The sequence below is a fragment of the Doryrhamphus excisus genome, linkage group LG19, assembly GCF_037039965.1.
Source record: "Doryrhamphus excisus strain RoL-2023G ecotype Guam linkage group LG19, RoL_Dexc_Guam_v1.1, whole genome shotgun sequence".
NCBI lineage: Eukaryota > Metazoa > Chordata > Actinopteri > Syngnathiformes > Syngnathidae > Doryrhamphus > Doryrhamphus excisus.
The window spans coordinates 14191740-14213619 of record NC_136375.1 but is presented as its reverse complement, the minus strand read 5'-3'; the positions used below and the strand labels follow the sequence as shown (position 1 = coordinate 14213619).

At 45.1% G+C, this 21880-nt stretch overlaps 1 protein-coding gene and 1 long non-coding RNA gene across 2 annotated transcripts; one reads left to right on the top strand and one right to left on the bottom strand.

The window, feature by feature from the left end:
* Positions 1-90: 90 nt before the first annotated feature.
* fermt1 (FERM domain containing kindlin 1) lies at positions 91-9834 on the bottom strand. The gene is made up of 17 exons (XM_058057850.2): positions 9771-9834; positions 9305-9403; positions 8143-8297; positions 7046-7143; positions 6121-6256; positions 5911-6048; positions 4629-4812; positions 4451-4553; positions 4270-4377; positions 2851-2982; positions 2621-2670; positions 2333-2457; positions 1402-1508; positions 925-1149; positions 736-860; positions 517-658; positions 91-432 (listed from the first exon to the last, which is right to left on the bottom strand). The coding sequence occupies exons 1-17, from the start codon at positions 9785-9787 to the stop codon at positions 259-261; spliced, it is 2118 nt and encodes a 705-aa protein (XP_057913833.2). The 5' UTR covers positions 9788-9834; the 3' UTR covers positions 91-258.
* On the top strand, positions 9300-13040 carry LOC144902113 (uncharacterized). Its single transcript, XR_013630381.1, has 3 exons — positions 9300-9399; positions 10731-10880; positions 12950-13040. It is a non-coding gene; the product is annotated as an uncharacterized LOC144902113 (long non-coding RNA).
* The last annotated feature ends 8840 nt before the right edge of the window (positions 13041-21880 follow it).

Sequence of the window (21880 nt, the reverse complement as noted above, 5' to 3'; positions counted from 1 at the left end):
CTATTTTCTTGTTTTGACTCTTGTGAAGTACCTTGGGCACCATTAGGATGTGGTAAGGTTGAGGCATTGAGTGCAGATTAGAATGCTTGGAAATGTTGACAATAAGATTAATAATGACAAAACAATTCAAGACACGACTGTAAAACATTTGGACAGTAATTGACCGAGTTTCATAGAGAAATAGCATCTTATACATCATAGTTCTCCATGACCCACGCAGGTTTAGAAACCAGCTCAGAGAATCTGGCCTTGTCGTTCTTATTCTTGGCCTCCTGTTAGCTTGTGGAAGAGTTCTTCATCTAGTGTCTCGTTCTGGTCTTTAGATCGCGTTGAGAGGAAGATGTAGCCGCCGATGAACTCGTGCACCACCTTGCAGTCGCAGCTCAGACAGCAGAACGCTATGGTAACGTTCTGGTCAAACTCTATGGTCACCTGCAATCACACAAAGTAGACCGTAGATCAAAAACATTTTAGTTTTAACAAATGAGTTTAATATCTAAAAGGATCATCACTCACTTGTCTTATCTCCCAGTTGACGTTCCACTGCTTCATGTTGGCGAACCTCCACGTGGTGACGGGCAGGCCGGTGGACATGTCGAGACGGATCAGGCGGTTGTACGAGATGCCGAGGATCTCATCCTTCTTGCTCCCTCTGAACCTGGCACACAAAAGAGAACACGCTAAAGTGACGTATAGGAAGTCACGCTAAGCTCGGCTGCTTGTGTCGCCACCAACCTGACAATGTAGTAGTTGATGCCAAACTCTGGCAGCGACTGCCACGCCTGGATGAAGCGCATCTTGGCCTCCATGAGGGAGAGCCGCGCTATGTTCTGATGTGCCTCCAGGATACGTGCTGTCAGCTTGACACAACAAGTCACACACTTGTAACCATGACAACAGCGAAGGAAGCTTATTTTCACTGACCTGCTTGGTTTTGTGCTTCTTGGCGTAGCGCGGCGAGACAAAGCATTCGGCGTTCATCTCCATGGCGTCCAGGTCGGGGGCCGCCTGGCCAGGAGGGGGCGCCAGGCTCTTCATTTGCAAGAAGGACTGGATGTTCCTCACCTCCGACTTGTATGAGCTGTAGGCCATGGTCTTACCCTTTGAGGCCAGGATGCACGCCGCTTTCCACTTGGCGTACTGCGTCTCCTGCCACCAAGTCATGAAGAAACAAGCTACAATTCTTCTTCAAATCACTTATCGTGTACTGTAAGACACAACACAGTCATAGTAAGGAGAGAAAAAAGAAGCAGCTGTCGATTTAAGGTGAGGTGTTGGTGCATTCAAGTGGACAACACAGCTGGAGATTATTGGAGTCATGGCGTGCGTCTAAGAGAACGGAGGCAATATACGGTATGCGCTTCTGATGTGTGACCTCATGGCTCATGGAGTTAGCCTTACGTTGTCGCATCGGATGTACACCTCGTTCATGCCGTCGGCCACCGGGAGGAGCAGCTTGATGCCAAACTTCTTGTCGGTGACGTTGACGTCTGGGACGATCTCACAGCCTGCAGATGCACACCACGGTAGCACAGCGACTCAGCAGTTTGATGCACACATCGACACAGATACATTTGGACCGCCACAAAAACACATCGTAATGACATCAATACAAAAATGACTACAATACATGGTTTAGCTTCTTAATAGAATAAGAAGACGTAGCAGGAGGGATTGGCGTTACCAACTTGGCAGTTTTCTTTCTATATGTAGTGAGTATTGAGACCCCTCTGGATTGTTTTTGAGTAACTCATCTAGCAAATTTATCTGGTCTTATTGGACCCCTTTGGAGACCAACATGAAAGAATGTATCGCTCTTCTCAATGAGCAGCGGGTCCCCCCGTATAAAAGCACTTTTCTTAAAAGTGGGGGTCCGATGTTCCCACTCTTCTTTTGTTGTTTGTCTTATGTAAGATTCTGTGATTATATGTGTGAAAAAAAAACAAAAAAAAAAACTTATTGAATTGGTAACTGCTATGGCGTGGAGAAGGGGTAGGATTTAATAAGCTTTGCTTCTTCCTGCTCCTTTTCAGACATGTGTCGTAATGAGGTGTTGTGTGTATGCATGTATATGTATATATATATGTATGTAGATCTGTGTGTATGTATATGTATGTATATATTTGTGTATGTATATATGTATATATATATATAAATAGATATTGTAAGTGCATATGTGAGAAAGAATAATGTAACATAGTATGCATGTCTAAAATAAATAAAGAAGAAAGAAAAAAGTGAAGTTAAGATCTCGTCTCCTGACACCCATGGCCACAGATACATTGCAGTCCTCTACTGCTAACTTGTCATGCCGTGTCATGTGTTATCTCACCTCGTAGGTGAAACTGCTCTATGGGTTCTCCGCTGGCCAACTCCTTGTTCTTGTAGTAGGAGATGGTGGTGTCCTTGAATACAAACCAGTACTCTTTATAAGGCCGCAGCGTGAGTCTTTTTGGTCTGAGGTAAGAGACAGCAACACGGAATGAGTCGCAGTGCCTACGTAATGCACCAAATATTACCTTCAGGCGTAAGCAATTAAAATGTGTTTTCATAGGATTTCTATGAGTGGTGGGGGGGCTAACAACCACAAACACAGCATATTTCATCCAGGTGGGTTTACCTAAAAAGCCGCAAGGAATCTGCCAGTTCTGGAACGTCCGTAATGTCTTCCTGGGGGTGGAACAAACAACGGTCAATTATCTTATATCCTTTTGAGACACGGCCACGTTGAGACATGCAATCAGTGGAGGTGCAGCAAACGCTTCTTGCGCAAAAACAGCTGTCTTGTTTACTGTAAGAGTAAACCGCGATGAAGAAAACCAAACAGCAGGGTGGTGAAATGTGCTTTACCAGAACTCTGTCTGTGTGTCCGCCTTCCAGTGTCACTTCCAGGTTGGAGAGGGCGGCTTCTACTTCATCGATTTCCGGCTCATCCGAGTGGTCCAGCGGTTCACTGGACATGGTCAGTTTACAGATGTGGTACTGGAAAGATGACAGTTCATAAAGGTGTCACCATGACGCAGGTTCCTTTTCCTTCCTATGGTAAAAATGGCGTTCTATGCATTCATTCTTAGAGGTTGCACCTCCTTTGATTATTCCCAGGGATCTTCCTCAAGCCCTGACATGTCCTTACATGGATATCCTGCATAATATCATCCGAGACTTTCTAAATGACCCATACTTCCACAACTTGTAGTAACTTACGTATAGTGGCATTCTTATACGTGTCATCAGTTTCACAGTGCTGAGGATGCAGGATGCTCTGCAGGTGAGCGCTTTTATGAGCAACCCACCCCTGCTGCTGTTACAGCGGGACGCTAACTCTTATGGAAGGTTGGCACGGACTGCTGGCCTCCGCCACAAACAATCCGACGATTCATTCGTCTTTTTAATATCACATGTCTTGCTGATACATTGAATAAAACTTACGTACAGTATTATTACCGATATATATTATTACCAGTCATTTGTATTGACACATGAGACAGCTTTACAGTTGCCACCATGTTGTTGCCATATGTGCCTCTGCTGGATATGCCTCCTCATTATGCGCTACAGTAAATTGCTGCTGTGTTATTGGCACATTCATTCCTTCTAAAAGTGTTAAGACACCTAGCCATTACAGCTAGGAGACCTGAGTTCAATTCCACCCTGTTTGCATATCCCCCCTCGTGGGTATGAATGTGAGTGTGAATGGTTGTTTGTCTATATGTGCCCTGTGATTGGCTGGCCACCAGTCCAGGGTGTACCTTGTCTCTCAACCGAAGACAGCTGGGATAGGCTCCAGCATACCCAACGACCGCGGTAGAAAATGAATGAATGAATGAGTTAAATGTATCGTTAGAAAACGCTAAGCAAATAGTGTTTAACGTTCTTTTGGTTTTTACAGTAAGCCACAGGCTAAGAGAAAAATTAGCTTCCTTTGGAGCTAGAAAAGCCGCCATTCCACTCTTCTAGGACGACTTGCAGACGCCATCGATGTTGGACCAGAAAAGGGCCTCCCTGAGGTCCCCAAGTTGGGACATACAATTGTCCAAAATGTCTTGCTAAGACGGAAAAGTAAGATTGAGAGCGAGTTAAGGTCTCATGTCTGACCTCTGATAAATGAATTAGCTGTGTCCCAAGACTTTTGTCTCCGATGCACTTCAGTCCAATGCCTAGATATGCAAGGACTGTGCTACCTAGCGACGATGACGCACGCGGTACTCATCCCAAAACAGACACACCTGGCTAAGTCGCCTGACTGATGAGTGATGGCGCCATAGTCACCTGCAGGGAAGCAAACATCAGCATCTCCTCCTCGGTGCAGTCAATCTCCTCCAGCAGGATGGACCAGCGAGCCTGCTCGTACAGCTGGGTTATCCTGACCGCGTCGTACTGGAAGGCATCACAAATAGGCCAAATAGGACAAAACGGAAGGTGTATTCATGCCATTTGAGGGCTGTCTTACTTTAGGATTGAGGTCAAAGAAGATGTTGTACTTAAAGCGCAGCAGCAGTTTATCGTTGTCTTGAACGTCTTGCTCCATGAGGGAACGAGAGGAGTCCAGCCAGCTGTCAAACACAAACACACGGCGAGACTTCAAGTACAACTCCAGCGCCAGAGGAAAGAACATGCGTGTTCTCTACCCGGCGTTGCTGATAGCTTTGTCCACCAGGGACACAGGCTGGTAGAGCTTGGCCAGCTCGGCGGGAGGCAGGTTGGGCTGGGAGTCGGCGAGAGGGTTCTCTCCGAACCAGAGGCTGGTGGCCGACACCGGCATGCCGTTCTCAGGGTCGTAGGTGGCCGTCATGGTCTTACTGTACATGGGGCCTTGATTGGAGATAATAATAGCAATATGATACAGCAGGGGTGGCACGGCGGTCTAGTGATTAGCGCGCAGACCTCACAGCTAGGAGACCAGGGTTCAATTCCACCCTCGGCCATCTCTGTGTGGAGTTTGCATGTTCTCCCCGTGCATGCGTGGGTTTGTTTTTGGAATGTGGGTTTTCTCCGGGTACTCCGCTTTCCTCCCACATTCCAAAAACATGCTAGGTTAATTGGCGACTCCAAATTGTCCATAGGTATGAATGTGAGTGTGAATGGTTGGGATAGGCTCCAGCACCCCCGCGACCCTTGTTAGGAAAAAGCGGTAGAAAATGAATGAATGAATGAATATGATACAGCAGATGATTGATGATTGTGCTTAAAGGAAAAGTGCATTAAAATCAGCCACAATCCTTATGTGATACATGAGCTAAACTCTTTCTCTTTTCTGTGTGTTCTAAAGTTATAAAAACAGGTAAAATGACGCAGTTAGTGAATGCACGTCCTGTCACATGTCACATAGCAACATTGAAAAGGAGGCCAAAACAAAAACCTCCACTATGTAGCAGTGTGTGCTGAAGCTAGTTGCTAGCCGGCTAGTCGCTAACCGTTCCAGTGTGGCCGCGTGTCACTACGCCAGGAAGGTAATGATTGGGCGTAACAATAGCCACGTTTACATGAGATTTTCCTCTTTCCGAATGGAATCTTTCCGAATGACGTACCAGAAAACAGTGTATACATGGAAAGGAATATTCCAATCTCCTGTCTACATGCACCGCTATAATCAAACGGAATAGTCAATGGTGCATGCGCAGTAAAAAAATCACGTGATTCATCAAAGATGGCGGACAAAAGTGTGATTACCACAGTTGTTGGGACAGTTGCTAAGCTTTTTTTAAAGCAGCAACTTTAGAGTGGGAAAACTGTATGTGTTCCTAGAGCCTAAAGGAGGTGAACAAACATGGGTGACGTGATGAGTAAAATCCCCTTTAAAGCGTACCACTGCCAGCCCCAAGACGAGGTGTTGGACAACACTATTATGGCAGCTCCCAGAAAATTAAAAAATGCTGATAGAGCTCTTTGATTTGATGATTTGTACACTACCTGAGCCCCCCGGCCCCCCGCTGACTAAATCAATGTCCCAGATGTCCTCTAACGAAGAGTTCTTGTCTTTCTTCTTCTTCTTCTTAGAGGGATCGTCCGGAGGTTTGAGCAGGGACAGTTCCTCAGATCGTCTGATGTCTGATGACACAGAGACGAGGCTTGACTTACTGATTGGTTAGTTTTCATCACATGTCCACAACTGACGCTTACTGAGTATCTGACAGATCTCCGCCACGGCCTTGAAGACCACGCAGGAGAAGCTGACGGTCATCTTGATGGTTTTCATGTTGGGGAGTTGCAGGAGCATGCTTTTGTGCTGGGGGGTGTAGCGCAGGTCGGCATCGGCCTGCAAGGAAGACGTGTTTTACATCAGTTTTATGAATAGCAACGTATACATGGACCCAAATATTCCAATGTATGTAACCTTTGTAAAGAAAAGCGCCAATCCGAATTTATATATAATCAGATTCACAGGGGTGGAATATTCCTTTCCCCAATCCGATTGAGGTATCTTGTACCCGCTCAAATGAAAAGTTCTTCTTCGTGGTGTTTTTCTTCTTCTGTTGTTTATTGGCGGTTGGCAAGCAGCTTTCTGTGCATTAGCGCCATCTGTGGAACAGAATCTAAACCCTTCTATATGCCATTCACAAGTCCAGTTTAATTAAAAAAGAAATACATATCTATATAAAACATGTGCCGAGCTTAATTATAAAATATTAGCAAGATTTAACTTTATCTTTTCCTGTGCGTTCTTTCAGCGAATGCTGAGATATGACGTAACATGCAGCTCGAGACGTTCTTCGATTTAAAAAAAAATGGAGGCGAGCAATCGGCACTGGACTGCTGCGGAAAGTTTGTTTTTGAGCTCTCCTTTTGTTGCACAAAGGGGTGGCTTCTTTGTGTGGATGAACTATGGATGAAGCCTTACCTCCTTTTAGCTGCACTGTAACCATCTGACTCAACTGACACAATACAATGCTGAGCCAGTTTCTCCTTGCTTTTGCAGCAAATGTTCAGACCTTGAGTGCTCATTTTATGTTAGCTGACAAATTTCAAAGTACGGTGGGTCATAAAAAAAGTTTCAGCAGCTACATTTTACTGTACTTTAATTCATTTAGCATCATAAGGCAACTACCTGAATTCCATACTTGTCCAAGGTCCAGTGTGTCCTCAGCAGCCAGCATTTCCTCTGCTCCCACCACAGGGCATGATCCGACCAATCTTGAGGAGCCTCTGCACACAAAATGAAACATAAAACACGACATTGAACCTGCATCATCACTGCATAGACACACACTTGAGATGTGTTATCCGTGAATGTGCTGGACGTCATGATGTATGCCAGGGGTCTCAAACATGCGGCCCGCGGGACACTAGTTTGAGGCCCCCGCCTTGATATGAAAGTTTAATGTTCGCGCAAGTTTGATATGGATGCTGTATGGTATCATGTACCCAGAAAAAATTATTACGTTTGATTAATGTTCATGTTAAAGGTTAAATAACTGTTAATAGTTATCCTCCCTATCCGTGTGGAAGTGGTAGGTTTTTGGCTATTTAAATTTAAAGGAAATAACTTGGAGGCTACCGTTTAGGTCGCTAGCTCTCTAGTTTGCGAGTTAGCATGTGTCTCAAGACCCTGCAGTTGCACAATATGTTGTAAATAAAGAGTATAAATGTGACTATAGTCGTGTTATGTCATGTCTACAGGGCTCTAATAATGCTTTGTTCATTTTAATATGAAAAAATAATTTGTCTACCCACCAACTATATGTGGTTTCTTAAGTTTTTATTATTTGCCGTTTTATTATTATTATTATATTTATTTATTTATTACTGATTGATTGATTTTCTTTATTCTAGAAAATCAGAACCAAAGCAAAGTTTATTCATTTTTCTGTTTTTTATAATGCGTTTTTTTTTTTTTTTTGGAAAACCTGATGCGGCCCAGTCTCACCCAGACCCTAGCTCCAGTGGCCCTCAAGTAAATTGAGTTTGAGACCCCTGATGTTTGCTGTTAGGACGACAAGCCATCTTCAAGCCTTCAAACAAGCCTGCTCCTGGGTCTTATCTACTGACTTGCTGAACTTTGCCCCCCCTGGGGCCACACCGGCCATTGTCATAAAACAATGGCACTCCAATGTGGAGCAATGCAGGCCAAATAAGGGCGTGGCCTGCTGACAAACAGCGGCGAATCGTTTCAAAGGGATCCGAAGTCTTTTTAAAAACACGTACTGATCTTCTCCACCAGCTTCAGCATGAGGCCTCCGATGTGCAGGTCGCCCTTCACCCGCAGTTTAAACCTCATGGACTCGTCGCCTTCTTTTTGGTCCACGTGCACAGACAGCTCCCATGACGTTTCCCCGTACTCGGCAGCTGTGATCATGGCTCTGCGGAAAATACACATTGACCCGGATGGAAATATATAGAATACAATCATGCAAAAATATTAATATAGAACTACATTCTAACAGAGAGAAAACAATAAGCCTAAATTTTTGCAACAACAACAACAACTACCAAAATTATTAGTAAATGTTGGCCAACATCCATATTTATGAGCCCATTGGATAGCAATATCAGGATCATATTTCAATTCAATGGGAATCATGTTGTTTATTTGTGATAATAGAAAATGAATGGCATTGATAAGGAAGGATATGAATGAGTGATTAACTCACTGTAAAAATAATTCCCTGAATATTAGCACTCTTTTCAGATAAGTCCCACATGGGGGGGGGGGTCCTGTACAATGACAAGGTTATACTTAGATAGTTACATTCTCCCTACAATATTACATAATTCCTGCACAAGAGTAATTGTTTGCCATCAAAATATGCCCCCCCCCCCCACACACACAGTGTGGCCCTGAACTCAGCTCAGCGGGTGCATGTTCTACTGTTAACAGACTGGGTGATGGATTGGGGGGGGAGCAGGTACGCAGAGAGCAGAGGAGGAGGATCGGGAGGGTTGAGCTGTGGAATGCATGACGAGCATGGACACGAATGTGCTGCACAGGAGCACCAATGTCTCCTTTTTTGTTTCAGCTCGGAAGCCTGAAGGTGACAATAATAAAAGGATTCATCTGTCCTCATCTCCACAAGGGATGGCTAAATCACTCATTCACCACCTCTTCTTCGTAAAAAAAAAAGTATGACATTAAAGAATAACTCGCTTTCAAAGACGAATTAGCACAACTTACGAAGACTATGAGAAGTATTGATTTTACAGATCACGTCCAGCTTGATTTCATCACATCAGGAATAGTTTGATGGGATGATAAAACCCCAAACGAGTTAATGACGTCACTTTTAGTCAAATTGAAAGTTTTTCCCTTTCATTAAACCACTGAATAAACACAAATACCCAACATTAAGCGCTTAAGAGTTCCGCTTACCTCCTTGGTTGAGCGCTTCTTCTTGCTAACGGCGGAGGTCTCGTGAGAAGTGGAGAGCTGGTCCCAAGTGAAGCCACGCCCCTCCTCGACGGCAGGTGACTCAACGCAGGTACGCGCGCGCGCGCACGCATGCGGAAGTGATAATTTTTGCCGTGTAGAGTAACAAATAATAATAATAATACATTTTATTTGTATAGCGCTTTTCAAAATACTCAAAGACACTTTACAGAAAAATGAAGTTGAATAAAGCAAGTAAACAGAATAGAAGACACACTCAAAGTTTGTCCACAACAGTCACTTTGGTGTTTCATATCTTAGTTTTAGCGCTAGCTAGCTAACAGCCATTCCGTGGCCAAGTGTGGCTGAAATTGAAACGTTTCACTCTCGTTACGTCTGTGCCAATAAGTTCACGGTGGCATTAAACTTACTCCCAATATGACAATAAACCCAAGAAACAAGAACCTACTTCAAAGCTGCTGACATTGAGTGTTAAGATGATAGCAGTTCATGCCACCAGGTGAGTTAGCATCCAATTCAATGTAACTTTATTTGTAATGGTTACGATAACAATGAGGCCTTGTTGTGCTTTAGGAATATGGATGTTGTTGAACTTAGTTGCAGCAGAGCTATATTACTACTGTTCCTTAAAGACTTGCGGTGTGGGATGGGGATATTGTACTATCAAACTATCAAGAATACTATCAAACTGTACTTAAAGTGTGTGTACTGGGAGCCTTCCCTTCAGAGAATGTAATATACTCAGGGCCTCCCTGAAAACAGCATACGTATATATCTGAGCATATATTGTGCGGTTGCCATTTACCACCAATTGTGTTTTCTAATCAATTCATGATGTCTTTAAGCATAAGTGAATTAATAGAAATTATTTTAGAAAAATGCTGCTGCACCAGGTGTCTCATGTTTTTCCATTTTAGAAACTCGTGTCGTTTTAATAGTTCATAATATAAGAGTTGTGACTGCAGACAGCTGACTAACTATTTACAATATATGAGTTATCGTTAGTCATACTGCCACAGGAACATGACTATATGTTTGCTCAGCTTCCACATTCATCATCAGAAAGACTACAGGAAAAAGAATTGTTCATTATTGTTAGTGTCGCTGCCACACGATGGCGCTGTTAGACTGGTTCTAAACCATAACTTGGCATTGAGGATTAAAAAAACAACACGACAAACTCACTCTTGTTGTCATCACGTAAAGTGGACTTAAAAAGTGTTTTTGACATTCAGTGCCCTTCTTTTATGGGCTGTGATTGGCCAAACATATTCAATTCAGGGCTCTCATTAGACGTCTTCATTGTGGCCAAGCTTTGTGTTTTCAATCCAGTTCAAGTGACCAGTCTCAGGGCTCTGATTGAGTGGCAGTAGATGTCTTCATTGTGGTCAAACTTTTGTCTTTTCAGTGGGCTCCAGCAAAGGAGAACGGAGGCCTTTCTAAGCCGCTAACAGCTTGGCAGCACGGAAGGTTTCAAAGACAGCTGCAGGACAGTCTCCCCGGCCGGCCGGCCGGCCGCTTGACCGTGTGGGCCGCACCCTGAAGCAGATGAAATGAGGCAAGTGCGCGTGCGAGTCTGCCGAGGGTGTCGCGCTGGCGCATGAGATCATCACGAGGCCTTGCGCAAGAGGAAATGTAAATTCCATGAGAAAGAAAACAAACAAATAAACCCAGAGACTCGTACAGAGCGTGGAAAAGAACAGCATTTGTTGACGTCCACATCGCCACGGCACCTGCAGAAAGCAGCGGAAATAGCCAAGTATCGATAAAACGCTGTCATGCGTCAGGGCAGTGGCGATAAATTACCTCTATGACCTGAACCTACTGGGAAAGGCGGCTGGGAGACGACATCTGTGGAGGCCTTTCTGTATTTATGGAAAGAGAAAACCTCCCGGTGACCTGGGAACACGCTTACCCAATTAGCAGCCTCGCCGATGGGATCAAATGGAAGTGAAAACATTTGCTGCCGTGACGGAGACGCATCACAATGACCCATTCATGCCGCCCCGGGCCCATGCTCTGGGGATGAGGTGGATGGGGGCTGGTTCTTCCAGAGTGGGGTGGTGGGATAGACGTGAGGGTGTCGTGAATGCAACAAGGAACTCCCTCAACCGCTCTCTTGATGGCTCGTCGGGAGGCGAAGTCATGACTCAATATGGGTGCGGAGGTAAACACTGTTCACAAAGTCTTGTTTTCATAAGGTTAGCAACCGCCGCTCACCTCAGACCCCCCCCAAACCCCTCGGACGCTCTCACCTCTGCAACCCGGCGTGACCGCCGCCCCGGTCCTGTGGGAGTAACGTGGAGGAGGCCTGAGAAGTATCAGGAGAGCATCGGGCTCTTGGGGAACTCAAAGCGCTGCCCTGTGGCCTGCAAAGTGTAGATTCCTTTTCTCAGCCTGAATACATTCCTAGTGTCGGCCCGTGATGCTTAACGTCCGTTTATTTATTTCCCAAGCTTTTGACCTTTGACCTTGAAACACATTTGAGGCAGCTTATTTATGATCTATATGAAGTTTAGACTTAAGAAATAAATATTAATGCGTCGCGGCACCTTTGGATCCACTCGTCTTTGCGTATAAAAGGCTTCCCTATTTCCAGGTGAATTGTTTGTTTATATGAGCGGAGCCATAGGCGCGTCTATTAATGGAACGCTGGCTTGCTTGTGGACGTTTCCATAGAGACTTATAAAAATGTGAGTTAGGTCAATTCCAACAACCGACAGAGACCTTTTTGGAAAAGTGTTGAAGTGTTGAAGTTCAACGCACATTTATAGATGTCATTTATTTGCTTTTTTTGATATATTATATCAATTATATAATATATATATATATATATAATATTATATGTTATTATATTTGGCACTCTATCATTGATTTGCATATGCTTACAAAAAAATAATTAGAATTATTTGATTTATAAAATTTGTGGTTAGCGCGCAGACCTCACAGCTAGGAGACCAGGGTTCAATTCCACCCTCGGCCATCTCTGTGTGGAGTTTGCATGTTCTTCCCGTGCATGCATGGGTTTTCTCCGGGTTTCCTCCCACATTCCAAAAACATGCTAGGTTAATTAGCGACTCCAAATTGTCCATAGGTATGAATGTGGGTGGGAATTACTCTATATGTGCTCTGTGATTGGCTGGTGACCAGTCCAGGGTGTACCCTGCCTCTCGCCCGAAGACAGCTGGGATAGGCTCCAGCACCCCCGTGACCTTCGTGAGGAAAAAACGGTAGAAAATGAATGAATGATTTATAAAATGTCACCCGACATACATAATTAACCAAATATTATTATCCCAAATATTACAAACAAATAAAGTCATATGAAATACACGGTGCCACACAGTCAGGAGATGGGAAGGCCGCTTGTGAAACTCTGTGTGGAGTTTGCATGTTCTTGTACTCAACAAAGGTTCGAGATGACCATGGTCCTCCTCAGCCATCTTCTTGGAGATGCAAAATGTGTGGGAGTGGATTTTTGGCGTCTCTGTGAACATCAGATGTGTTGAATGAAGCCATGTGCATGCATCGCCACCGATGCTGATTAGGTCTGTCAGTGCCCACGGAGACGGCGAAGGAAGCGGCGTGCCTATGATGGCTTTAAAATAGCACCTTTTCTCCCCGCAGTGGCGTCGGCGTGGAGCCTTCGCACGGAAACCATCCGATGCCGTGCCGTGGCATGCTGGGTTGTGGAGCAACATGGAAGGAAGCGACCCCCCCCCCTCGACACCTCTCAGATGCCGTGACCAATCTCACAGGTAGAGTGTAAGAGGAAGCGTATATCGACTCCCCTGAGCGGCCATGAATGGGTGCCATTTTCAAACATGTTCATGTGGCGTGCCTCTGCCGTATCAGCTGATGCTAGTTAGTGTTGTCTCTGGCCCGACTTTAAAGGTCTGAGGCGGTTACTGGAGGGGGGGGGGGGGGGCTACTGGGGGTCAGAAAAGGTTGCATAAACTCTTGCCGGGATAACTTTACCAACACTTTCCGTGGCCGGCTTTCTTGTGAATGGATCCATTGTGAGCTAGCGGAAAGCAAACCCCGTCAGGATCCAGTTCATTAGCACCTAGTTCCTCTTTGAACGTACGCCTTCATCCGGAATCCCAAGGGAGACCCCGCTCAGACCTACATAGAGAAATACATATGCTGTGTGTTTGTTCTTGTCTACTACTCATGCCGGAGGGGGGGGTTAAAAGGCAATTTGCTTTAGGGTTAATAAAACTTTCCATGGCACAATATAAGGCACCGGTAGGAAAAGAGGGGGTGCAACTCAGAAGGAGGGAAAGAACCTTGGGAATTTGCTGAAATAATATGTACTTAAGGATTTGATAGGTTTATGTCGTGACAGCCCCTGACCTCCACTCTGTCAATACAGCGCAGCATCACAAGCTCGGGGAGAAAGGTCAAGCACGGTGGGGGGTGCGGGCGTTGGACAACCTTTCCTTCATCCTCCATGAGGAAAATCACATGAATGATTTTTCTGCAAAGATTGTTTCTAATTGGATCTTTGAATGCGCTTGAAGGCCTGTTTGGACCTACGCCATCGTGGAGGCTCGGGTTCTCACGTCTGACGTCATCTGGATCTCAACACCCAACATCAACCCTTGAATGACTTCTACCTCTACCTTCAATATTTCATGTTTTTCCCTTCTATTCATCAAATCATAGCATAATAATACACAGGAGGCATGTAGTTGTACTAAATTGGAGAGAAAAATACAAAATACAGTCCAACCATTTATTTGTATATGAAGTACATGCACCCTTCCCTCCCCAGGAAAAGTGGTGATACCTGTAAAGGTCCGAGACAGCTGCTCGCCTCCTATGTCATCCTCCATCTTAGTCTCATCCATTCATTCAGCAAAGGAGCTAACAGAAAGAAAAATACCGGCTATTCCTCTGTGGAAGGATGGCAGTGACAAGCACCTTCCAGCTATGAGCAAGAATAATGATGTCACACTTCCATGATATCATGTTCCACGTGATCCCACTCAGTGGGCGCCATGCTTGTGGCGTGGCCTCGCCCTAACTTTCTTTCCTGTATTGGACCAGGAATGTGCAAAGTCCGCCATTTTTAACTAAACGACAATGTTCAGTGATTGCGATCATACACAATTCATAATACAGTTCAATTTCTGAGGCGGTGTGTCGAATTATTATTATTTTTTTTTTTCAAATTTGGGAGAAAACTTTATTTTTTTTGCAAACATTAACTTACACTCTTTGCTACGTAAAGACATGAAAGCCCCGCCTCTCAACCACAACACTCACCACGCCTCACTTGCCTCCCCGACCGCACATCACTGTATACATGCTAGCAGTTAGCATTAGCAAGATAAATGGCTAACTCTGCAGCTTACATCTAATAATAATAATAATAAATTTTATTTATAAAGCGCTTTTCAGAGTACTCAAAGACGCTTTACAGTAGAGAAACATAAACAAAAATAGAGTTGAGTAAAAACAGAGTAAAAGATGCATTAAAATACATTAATTCAGAGCTAGGGCGGCACGGCGGTGTTGTGGTTAGCCCGCAGACCTCACAGCTAGGAGACCAGGGTTCAATTCCACCCTCTGCCATCTCTGTGTGGAGTTTGCATGTTCTCCCCGTGCATGCGTGGGTTTTCTCCGGGTACTCCGGTTTCCTCCCACATTCCAAAAACATGCTAGGTTAATTGGCGACTCCATATTGTCCATAGGTATGAATGTGAGTGTGAATGGTTGTTTGTCTATATGTACACCCTGGCGACTAGTCCAGGGTGTACCCCGCCTCTCGCCCAAAGACAGCTGGGATAGTCTCCAGCACCCCCGCGACCCTCGTGAGGAAAAAGCGGTAGAAAATGAATGAATAATTCAGAGCTAAAAACAAGGCTAAAAGCGGGACAGGGCGGGGCGGGGCGGGGTGGGGCGCAGCAGTCAGGTATAAAAAGTTAGACATTAAAAACGTATTTAAACAGGTGCTTTTTGAGTTGTTTTTTGAGGGGGGGAAGGTCAGGGCAAGCACGGAGTGAATGGGGCAAAGAGTCCCATAGGGTGGGGGCAGCAATTGAGAAGGCGCCGTCTCCCCAGGTAAGCATAAATCACAGACAAAGACTTTCTAAGGCTCAATAAGGGACAGGACTGGGTTCTCTTCTATGGCAGCAGCTTTCAAATGGCACTGGTAATGGTAATGAAACAACAGCACCTCTGCTGGTTGCAACCAAGCGGTGCACTCACCATGAATACACAATCCATTCTGGTCGTGTTCTTTGCCCTCATGTTTATCCAGCATGTGGAGCGTGTTTGGTGGCCAACGCTTCCAGACACACTGGCAAGTAAGAGCAATATCTGGAGTGTTGATCTTATCTTTATTCCCTGAGATGTCGCACAGCCTTTAAATCATGCAAGCTTCTCTCTCTTTGTAATATTTCATTGAACAGTGACCTAAACCTATTCTCTTCTTTTTTTACGGCACGTGTGGGACGCTGTGTTTGTACACGCTCGGAGCAAATTAGACCAGCAGCTGTGCGTGACTGTATCATTCCATGTTGGCTTTTCATGATAAAAATATTCCTCGGCAAAACCTCCGGCCTGTGTCCAGAACACGATGTCGTCCTTCTCCTGGGAGTGACACCTCTTGGTATTTACAGTCCTCCTTCCTGGCATGAAAAGGGGAAGAAAGTGGAGAGCGGTGAGAGTAAATAAGGGGATGGAGGAGGAGGTGGGGGACCACCGCTGCAGATGTTTTCCGCGTGTAGGAGGAAAACAAGCTGCATCGGGATGAGTGCGAGGAGAGGGAAGCGAGAGGGCTGCACCTGTTGGAGGGGCCCCTTGCAAGCCCGGGGTGAGCTCACTCGCTTCTCATGTGGAAGATGGATTTTGGTGCTAAGCAGCTCAAGAATATGTTCCATATTTACACTCGCATAAGCTTTGGAATGAAAAGACTGCATTATTTCATTGGAGGCGGGTGTCAAACGAGGACAAGTTTTTTTAAAAAAAGGTTTGGGTCGAATCAGACCTTAACCCTCTTTGACACTGTTGCTGCCAAAGAAAAACAACCGTGGAAGCCCCACTCTTACCACACTCTTCTGAGGCCAAGCAGTCTGGCTCAGCACCACTCATATCTCCTCATTAGGACTGTATGATAATTATGATCATTTTGGGGCGGATGAATCCCATAGCAGGTTCATAGCAGGTGCCCCCCCCCCACTCTGCTTCTCCTGGTAGTAGTCATGCCATGAAGTTTTCATGTCAATGACAGTGAGCATAAAATCCTTCATATTGGCGTGAGGCTGTAAAGAGTTCCTTCTTTTGCACAGTAAACCCGAATGTTCAAAGTACTTAAATAAATGAAGTTATGCATACTTAAAGTTCTTAAAAAAAGTTCTAATAACTTAATTACTTCAAGTTCATTTATGAGTACTTTTAACTAATATTCATTCACTGATTCATTTTTTACCGCTTATCCTCACAAGGGTCGCGGGGGGTGCTGGAGCCCATCCCAGCTGTCTTTGGGCAAGATGCAACCTGGACTGGTGGCCAGCCAATCACAGGGCACATATAGACAAACAACCATTCACACTCATTCGTATATACAATTTGGAGTGGCCAATTAACCTAGCATGTTTTGTAATTACTCGTAGAAAAGCCACGCATGCACGGAAAGAACATGCAAACTCCACACTGAGATGGCCGAGGATGGGATTGAACTCTGGTCTCCTAGCTGCGAGGTCTGCGCGCTAACCACTTGACCACTGTGCTGCCCTTTTAACTAATATGTTTTGATTAAATTGAACTATGGCTATATTAAGTAAGATTAACTTAAAAACATAGTTTACTGCTCAAAATAATTAATTGGTATAAGTATAGTAAAGTTAAAATTAGGGTTAACCCTACTTATAAATGTTGCATTATCTGTCTTTTCAGTTTATTTAACTTGTAATTTTTGATGAATATGAACTTTTTGCAGATTTGTGTAACCTACTTAAAATAATTCGTAGTTACTATTAAACATGAATAAATCAAACCAAGAATAAATTAAGAATAAATGCATTGCATCGGATGGATTTGTACTGTGTAGGTTACACATGCACACCTTCTTCCTATGGAAAGAGTTGAAATGAGAACAAAAATTAAAGAATGGAGAATGCGAAAAAGAAAGGTATTTCTCTCTTCACCCACAAATTAAAAAAGTATATCTAATATCAACGCCAATGTTTGAGTTTATGAACTCCAAAAAAAATTTTTGAGTTCTGTGTGATGCACAAAGCTTTGTTCTGTCTGTCCATCAAACCAAGCAAGAAGCGTGAGTGACAGCATGACGTCCTTGGCTAAGGTGAAAAGTCAAGTGTGTATCTGAGATGTTTTCTTCAAAAAAAATGTCCACATCGCACACCTGCACCGTTTCCTTGGATCACTCAAGACCCCCTTTCCCTGGCTACACTTTGGAAAATATGGTTTCTGACAGCATGACAGGAACAAGGCATAGTCCTGACGTGGAATTGAGTTCTTAGGATAATCATGCATGATTGCCAAAACACACTCCGTGTGAAAAGGCCGTCTTCTTCTGCTCGCAGCTGCAAGGCCGCGGGGTGGCCCGACATTTACCTGTTCTCCCTCGGGGTCCTACTCAACAAACCACCTCAGCGGCAGGTACCGTGGCCCGTCTCGGACTGTTTTCCAGCACCCCAGCAAGGTTGGCGGAGCTGGACTCTGAGGTGTCGGTTCAACGTGACGAGCTGTCGAACACAAGGGTATGTCTTGTTGTTTGTGGTACGACTCTCCCGTGGAAAGCAGCAAAGGCCCGGCCAAACGTCCCAGTGCCAAGCGACTCTTATTCCAGCTCACCTGTGCCGCGAGTGTGGAACCAAGTGACCTAGATCTGGATGGAAACCATTGCAAATATTTCCCTGTGCGGACTGTGGAAGAAGCATTTGCTTGGGCCTCTCAGTGGGGAATTAAACCAACTGTAAATGATTCTGACACTCCAGTTTGTGTCATCTGTTCCTAAGAAGTAGTAGTAAACAGTCAGTTTGCCATCAAGCCGTCCGGCACGTAGTCCGGTGCTGAAAAGAAGGAAAACATCACAGGATCTTTTTTCTAACCGAGTCATTTATTGCACGACAAACAAAGAGTGTCTTGATGAGAAGAGAATCTAGTATCTTATTTCCTCGTCTGTGCAGTCCTCCTGGCAGGGACTAACCTATTTTGCCCAAACTACTACTCCGTTTAGAAGCGCAGGCCATGCTGCAAATATTTGGCTTGGCTGTGCATGCTGAATTATATTGGCACAGAAAGCACAGATATAAAAAACAGCAACGAGGGAACAATTATATAAAAAAAAAAAGTGAAAAGCAGTCAAACCAAGTGCTACTGGTGTTCTCTTCCCCTTTCCTGCACTTTTCGTTTCCTTTCTTTTTCTCCGTCCTGGTTTTTTTTTTGTCTGCTCGTGTACGCTTAGGCACGCAGGAACACATGAAGGCCGTCATCGGTGACACCCAAAACCATTAAACCAAGAGTCACACAATCCAGAGAGCAGATGTGCACAGACGGGGTCGGCAAGTAGAGGCCACGAGGAAATTGACACACACCATTGACAGTCCGGACATGGCTTTGCTGTAAAACTGTAAACATTCAGTAACATTTGACATACAGTAGCCCTTCGGTCTGTTCCTCTCTTCTTCTTATAGGCACAGCAGTTTATTCAAAGTGCTTTACAGAAAAGAAAGGTAAAATCACTTCATAAAATCATTTTCAGTTTAGCCCAGGAGACCACCTACTGAGCTTCGAAAAGCTCGAGATGGTTCATCTTGAACATGTCAGAGATGTCCTTTGGCTGATATTTCCTGCTTCTAGTCAGGACTCAAGCAGCAGCATTGTGAATGCACTGAGACTGTTTTACAGGTGGTTTAGAGAGGCCCAGTCACAGTAGTCCAGCCTTTGACAGGATTCCCTTGATTTTGGTATCTGGCATGGTAAAAAGCTGCTGAGGTTATTGAGTTCATGTGGCTGTTCCGTTATTTAGCCCTAGATTTCTAACCTGATGATTGGTCTTTTTGACTCAGTCTCACATTGCCTCGGTTTTGGTCTTGACTTGGACTTAACTCCTTTTTAAAATGTAGTCGTTGACCTTACCAAAACAATGTGACTTGTATGTGTGTGGACTGTGAATGCAGTGAATCCGGGTTCAGATGGTTGGTTCAGTAGTTTTATAAAAGTAAACAAAAGTCCTAGTGAAGCTGTGACGACTTTAAGGATTTCTGCAACCAAAGTCCCTTCGCCAAATGATTTGGTGCAGGAGATTATGAAGGAAGGTGGCTGTTTTGCTGCCACGTTTGCTTTGAGGAGCTTGTGAGTGTGCAGGAGGTGAAGACTTCACCATTATCAATACCCTTCCCCAACTTGTTGTGGAAAAACAGATCTTTTGATGACATGTAGGTTCTTACTGCGGTAGCATCGGACACATGTTGCCTGTCACCTGGGTCACATTTGAGAAAAAAGAAAACACACAATTGTACTGTTGACAGTGACATGAAAAATCGGATACAGACATTCATTCATTCATTTTCTACTGGGGGGGGTGCTGGAGCCTATCCCAGCTGTCTTCGGGCGAGAGGCGGGGTACACCCTGGACTGGTCGCCAGCCAATCACAGGGCACATATAGACAAACAACCATTCACACTCACATTCATACCTATGGACAATTTGGAGTGGCTAATTAACCTAGCATGTTTTTGGAATGTGGAAGGAAACCGGAGTACCCGGAGAAAACCCACGCATGCACAGGGAGAACATGCAAACTCCACACAGAGATGGCAGAGGGTGGAATTGAATTGAACCCTGGTCTCCTAGCTGTGAGGTCTGTGCGCTAACCACTCGACCGCCGTGCCTCGGATACAGACATATGAGTGCAAAAGATGGTGTAGCCTTAGTCTTGATTTAGTCTGGGTTTATCTGGTTGTATCACTTGACCATACGCTGCAGGGTTTAACAGGTTTCCAGGAAGTGTTAACTGTTCCAATGTGATGACGGAAGACGTAAAACAAAGGTTAATTGGCTTTTAGACGGACTTAATCAGCGGCCAATGACCCGTGTGCGATTGAAGCTCCACCTGCAGGACGCAGCAAACACAAACACGTCCTTCCTCTCATTGACACGGGCGCCAGCTACCTAGCTCACCATCATGCAAACCTTTTTAGCCAGCTTTGTTTGTTCACAGCTGAGGCTCAAAAGAAAGGCAGGACCGGTGCAGTAAAGGGCCAGCTTTGACAATTTTCACACAAAGGCAGCACTGTTGGCTAACAGTGAGCGGCCTGTTTCTGGGAGGTTTGCACTGTTCCTGGGGCCCATTTCATGGAACAGTTAGCAAGGCCAAAGGCAACCCGTGGACTGGAGTGATAGTTAAGGCCTTCTAGGCGAAACTCGGGTCCCGGCTTCCAGCTCGCCCCTCATTGCCCCCCCCCCCCCCCCCCCCCCCCCCCCGCCGGCACCCGCTTCAGATGCTTTAACAAAGCCAAGTGGGAACTCGGGTGCTGCAGGTGTCCTCTCATAAAGAGCCGCATCACACGGGTCGGCTGATGGAGTGACCTGGCATGTTTTCCCTCACCGCAGGTGTTGGAAAATGTCGACAGAAAGGAATTGGCCTAGCAGGATTTAGAAGGTTGGTAAACATAATTATTCCAAAAAAGCACTTTCATACTATCAGATGTAGACGTGAAATAAATGCTGCAGTTCCACTAATGTTTGAAATGATCAAAATAGGGCAAAATACTCTAAGTATTAGTAGAAGTATTAGTTATAATAGTTAGTACCTGTGAAAAACTATTGTCCTGCACATTCATTCATTTTCTACCGATTTTCCTCATGACGGTCGAGGGGGCGCTGGAGCCTATCCCAGCTGTCTTTGGGCGAGAGGCAAGCTGGACTGGTCGCCAGCCAATCACAGGGCACATATAGACAAACAACCATTCACACTCACATTCATACCTATGGAGAATTTCATTCATTCATTCATTCGTTTATTTTCTACCGCTTTTCCTCACGAGGGTCGAGGGGGCGCTGGAGCCTATCCCAGCTGTCTTTGGGCGAGAGGCAACCCGGACTGGTCGCCAGCCAATCACAGGGCACATATAGACAAACAACCATTCACACTCACATTCATATCTATGGAGAATTTCATTCATTCATTTTCTACCGCTTTTCCTCACGAGGGTCGAGGGGCCGCTGGAGCCTGTCCCAGCTGTCTTTGGGCGAGAGGCAACCTGGACTGGTGGCCAGCCAATCACAGGGCACATATAGACAAACAACCATTCACACTCACATTCATACCTATGGACAATTTGGAGTCGCCAATTAACCTAGCATGTTTTTGGAATGTGGGAGGATACCGGAGTACCCGGAGAAAACAGAGATGGCCGAGGGTGGAATTGAACCCTCGCTGTGAGGTCTGCGCGCTAACCGCTTGACCACCGTGCCGCCCTTTAGAAAGCACATATAAGGGAAATACATGCTCATGTTTCACATAAAGAACAAAAGTACACTTTTCTTCAAGGGTGATGGTGGGTTAGTCCCTTAGTCGA